The 5,074-nt window shown below is 51.6% G+C and overlaps 1 protein-coding gene across 1 annotated transcript in view; it reads right to left on the bottom strand.

The window, feature by feature from the left end:
* Positions 1–4,422: 4,422 nt before the first annotated feature.
* LOC103808839 (E3 ubiquitin-protein ligase TRIM39-like) overlaps positions 4,423–5,074 on the bottom strand; it is a gene marked incomplete at its 5' end in the record, with an annotated part of 6,327 nt that continues 5,675 nt past the window's right edge. Inside the window, one exon of the mRNA XM_009081645.1 lies at positions 4,423–4,479. Within this exon, the coding sequence (XP_009079893.1) occupies positions 4,423–4,479 (57 nt within the window). The remainder of the gene's footprint in view (positions 4,480–5,074) is intronic.

The raw sequence follows: 5,074 nt of genomic DNA, 5'->3' as shown, positions 1-5,074 counted from the left end.
CAGTGTGACACAGGGAAGCAAGGCAGGAAGGAGGCTCCTGGGGAGGGGTGAACATCACAGAATCAGTCACAGAATCAGTCAGGTTGAAAAAGACATCTGAGATCACCAAGTCCAACCTATAGCCTAACACTACCATGGCAACTAGACCATGGCACTAATGCCATGTCCAATCTGTCCTTTAACACCTTCAAGGATAGTGACTCCATCACCTCCCTGGGCAGCACATTCCAGTGTCTAATCACCCTTTCTGGGAAGAAAAGGTGAACAGACACAGCAGCTGGGTGGGAGATGTGCACTGAGAGGAGGTTCAGGTGGGGCTGGAAGGGCCCAGGGCCACGTGGGTGTGTTTGGGGGAGGAAGGAGCACATTGCTTGTCACTTCAGAACTGCAGCCCCCAGTCCCTCAGCCCAGAGGGTGGTATGCATCCCATCAGTCATCCCACCACAGTGCTGACTGCATCCAGCCTAAAATAGCACCCAGGGAAGGAGAGGAGCGAGATGGAGAGCAGGACCAGAGTCTCCTTCCGTGAGATGCTGCTGGGAGGGGAGGGAGCCCATGGCTGGGAGGTTCAGGTGGACATCACCCTGGGGGGACAAGGAGCTGTGTGTGAGGGTGGTGGCTTTGGTCAAAGGCCAGGCTGCCCAGGCACTGCATGTCCCAGGGCCAGTTCTAGCAACAGGGCTCATCATGGCCATGCTGAGGATAGTGATATCTTGGCCATTGGGTACAAATCCTTGAGGGCTGTGCCTGATAGCTTCACCCTGAGGACTGAGACTGACACAGAGCTGAGTGCCCAGAGCTGCTCTCACTCCAGGGAACAGCAGGAGCAGGAGACAGAAAGGGGAAGACCTGCAATGGGATCATCTTCAAGTTGTTTGAGCCTCCACAGTTCATCTTGGATCCAAGCCCCACCTGCCCCTGTGGTACTGGGAGCAGTCCATGATCTTGGGGCTTCTGTCAAAGGACACAGGGTGATCCAGGGAGCATCACCGAGTCCAGGCACTGTTGCAACCTACTGCAAACAATCCCATGTGCCAATGTCCTTATCCACCCAGGTCACATTCCATCCACCCCCAGGAGTCCAGGGAACCTCAGCTAACTCCTCACCACTATTCTTGGAGGCTGCAGGAGCCTGGAATTGCTCATGTCTTTCTTGCTCTCACACCCACCTACGTCTGACAGCTCAGAGGAGCCCGCAAAGTGCAGGTGAGGAATACAGTGTGCTGCTACTCCACACCCCCAGGCACAGAGGTGTGAATGGAGCTCACAGCGAGAGGAAAAGGCTCCAGCTCTCAGCCTGCTGCAGCTGCCTCCTGGGCACGAGGTGTGTGTGCATGGGGAAAGCTTTCCTGGGCATTTTCAGAGCCACAAGGTTCTGCAGAGGAGGAATGCAGGGTGGTAGCCTGGAGCAAGCAGGGAATGTAGTGCCTGTGTCACCATCAGCTCAAATCCACACCCTGGGATCACCCTGCCTGGAGCAGGGGATTTATTTGCCATATGTTGATGCAGCTGTTTGAGGCTGATCTTGCTGCTAGAGCTGAAGGATGCAAGGAAATCCTCAAGCTGTGCAGACCTTGGAATAGCTCTGGGATCAGAGAATCATGGCATAGGTTGGGTTGGAAGGGACTTTAAAGTTTATCTCATCCCCCCCCCTGCCATGGGACCACATTGCTCCAAGCCCCATCCAACCTGGCCTGGAACACTTCCAGGGATGGGGCAGCCAGAGCTTCTCTGGACAACCTGTGCCAGTGCCTCAGCACCCTCACAGGGAAGATATTTTCCCTAGGAAGCTCATGCATGGGGCTCAGAGCTAATTGTAGTGCTCATTCCTGTAGGTCTCTTCTCCCAGACAACCAGCAGCAGGACAAGAGAACACAGACTCAAGCTCTGCCAGAGGAGGTTTAGGTTGGAAGATATTTTTTTATGGAGAGAGTGATCAGATATTGGAATGGGCTGCTGGGGAGATTCACCATCCCTAGAGCTTTTTAGGATGAGACTGGATGTGGCACTTAGTGCCATGGTCTAGTAACCATGGTAGGGTAGGACTTAATGATCTGTCTTTCCCAAGACAGGTGATTCTATGATTCCCCCACAAACAGCCTCATGGAATGCTCAGGCAGGTGACCACAAGAAGCAGAGGACATTAACCCCAAGGCAACAGATTAAGAGAAGGAGGGACTGGAGGAGTGTGGCTTAGGGCAGGTTTCCTCTGGATTCAGATCAAAACAACAGCAGTGCTATCAAGAGTTTCAGTATTTGTAAACTACTGAGAGAGATTCATCCTGAAACCTGAGTGTGGGATTTGCTGAATGTTTGTGCAATGGTTACTAAAGTAAATACTTATTATGCAAAACTTGTTCAAACCCAGCTGGGAGCAAAGAATAAATCCTTACTGAAAGGACTATCAGTGTACATGTGCATCTCTCTCTCTCTGTTTGTTGTTTACATCATCCTGGTGTGTTCATAGGCGTTTTGAGGCACAACAAAAGCCAGCAGAGTTGGAGGTTGGAGTTTGGAATAGCACAGAAGAAGGATCTGGGCTGTGCTGATGGAGATGTGGACTGATGGCAGTCAAAGTTCATGGTCTGACATGAACATTTGCATCTCTACTTTTCAGAGAGAACTTAGACCTCCTGAAGGCAAAATGCTTGTGCACCCAGAGATGCAGCTGCATGCCTTCCTACCCCAAGGAATCCTCTGTGCTTTGCCACAGGGAGGGGAGGCTCAGTCCTCCATCCAGAGTGGCTCTTCCCAGACACACCATGATCAGGGAACATGTCTATTCTGGGGAGCTAAAAATGTGTTGTAAAAGGAGATGGTTCTGCATGCTGCATACAAAAGTGTTTTCCCAAAGCAGTGAGTTATCCCAGATTTCCAGGGCTGAGGACGACATGGAAGTATTATGGCAGAAATGGTCCTGGCTGTCTCCCTCCCTGTGGTGGCCAACAGAAGGCTGAAGTGGCCATGAAGACCCAAAAGAGCATTTCTGCTAAGTTCTTAGAAAGACACAGACAGTGACTCACGTCCCCTGAGGTGATGCAACATTTTCTACTAGAAAAGAAAGGCAATATTTGTTGAGAAAGTAATTTCCAATGCTGCAGGGAAGCCTAACAGGACACTGCCAGTGCCTCTGGGTGAGCAAACTGCCCCAGGAGCCAAAGCCTGAACATGTGACCCTAATCTACTGGTTCCTCAGAAAAACAGCAACACCATGGTCATTCTGCCAGATGTGCTGTCCCAAGGGATTGCTGACCTCATCCAAGCCAGAGCCTTTGAGCAGAGCAGCCCTTGGCAGCACTGAGGGAATGGTTGGGCTCGATGAACTTGGAGGAGCTTTTCCAACCTAAGTGATTCCCTGATTTTACGGCTCGATGAACTTGGAGGAGCTTTTCCAGCCTAAGTGATTCCATGATTTTACAGCTCTGTGCTGTACTGCCATCCCTTGTCCTTGTTGGACAGGGTCTGTGTGGAGGCCAGAGCCAGGTAATCAATGCATTTCCACTGAGGACAGGGAAAAGCTCCACTTGTGACAACCAAAAATCCTCCTTGCAAATCACTTCAAGAGCAGCTTCAACTTTAAGGCAGTGAGGAGCATCCAAATCCAGGTCCCAGTGCTCCCAGCTTCCCTCCAGATGCCCATTTTAACCAGTCTGGGCATTGCAGGGCAGAGTGGTGTATGGCCCAAGCAGTTCCTTAGTTACAGGTGATGCAGAGTCCACCAGATGAAAAAAAAGGAGAACCTACTGAGAGCTCTCTCATGCCTTTCACTTCCACTGTCCTTCCTGGGGGAAGCAGATTCATGACTTCTAGAAATGCTTAGGATGCCATATTGGGTGAGTTCACATCCTTTCTGCCCATTCATTCCTTCCCCCTTATGCAAGATCTCTGAACTGTTGCACTTCCTTCTGTCTGCTGGAGACATTTCACCCCTTTGGCACAGCAGCAAGTGCCACTCGTCTGTCACTTGCCAGGGTCAGGTGGCTTCTCTTTCTGGACAGTTTCCATCCCACCCCCACCTCAGTGACATTTAGCCTGGTACCTTCACTGCACAACAGGTTTCCCTGGCTGTCCTCACCACTCCCCCACAGCTGCCTCTACTTCCAGCCCTCTCAAGACCTCAAGGTTCTTGTCCCTTCTTTTCTCCTCAAAGTCCCTCTCCATGGAGCTGATGTAAGACCATAATCTCCATGTGAGATCTCCATGGTGTCAATGCACTGCAGAGCTCACTGAGACTCATCACCCTTCTTCTTGCAGGGACATGGAAAAGCTGGAACTGGGCTTGTCTCACTGGTGTGTTCTCTCTGCCCTGTGGCCTCCAAAAGAAAGATTCTGCAGCTGAAGGCAGAGTCCTTCTTTTTTTCTCCTGAAAACACAACAAAACTCAGCCAAGAAGAACTGCTATTCCAGGACCAGCAACATTTTTCACTTGGAGGCTCCTAAAGCATCATCCAGCACATCCCCAGAGAAACTGGAGACTATCTGCAAGAGCATAGAGTGATAGGACACAGGGAATGGCTTCCCTCTGCCAAAGGGCAGGGATAGATGGGATATTGGGAAGGAATTCTTCCCTGTGAGGGTGGTGAGACACTGGTTGCCCAGAGAAGGTGTGGCTGCTCCATCCCTGGAAGTGTTCCAGGCCAGGTTGGATGGGGTTTGGAGCAATCTGACCTAGTGGGAGGTGTCCCTGCTCAGGGCAGGGAGTGGAATGAGATGATCTTTAAGGTTCCTTCCAACCTCAACCATTCTCAGAGCTCTTCCTTCAGCAGCGCTTTGTCAGCCTGGGGCAGCAAGACAGCCTGGAGGAGAAGGGATGTCCCAGAGGATAAAGAGACCAAAGGTGACCTTTGGAGACAGAGACTGGGCTATTTATCTTTCCCTGGGTTTGCACCCTGAAGTGCCCCTGCTGTGGGGTGGGCAGTGCACATCTCCCACCCATGAGGCTGGTGAGGAGGGTGAAGGGGCTGGAGCTGCGGAGGGGCTGGAGCTGCCAGAACTGCAGGGGATCTCCAGAGGGTCAGAGAGAGCAGCCCAAGGACCTCCCACATTCACATGTATGTTCTCTCACTTCACCCCA

This window comes from Acanthisitta chloris, unplaced genomic scaffold (genome assembly GCF_000695815.1).
Source record: "Acanthisitta chloris isolate BGI_N310 unplaced genomic scaffold, ASM69581v1 scaffold13749, whole genome shotgun sequence".
Classification (NCBI taxonomy): domain Eukaryota; kingdom Metazoa; phylum Chordata; class Aves; order Passeriformes; family Acanthisittidae; genus Acanthisitta; species Acanthisitta chloris.
The sequence above is the reverse complement of the archived record's forward strand: the minus strand, read 5'-3'. Positions and strand labels throughout refer to the sequence as shown.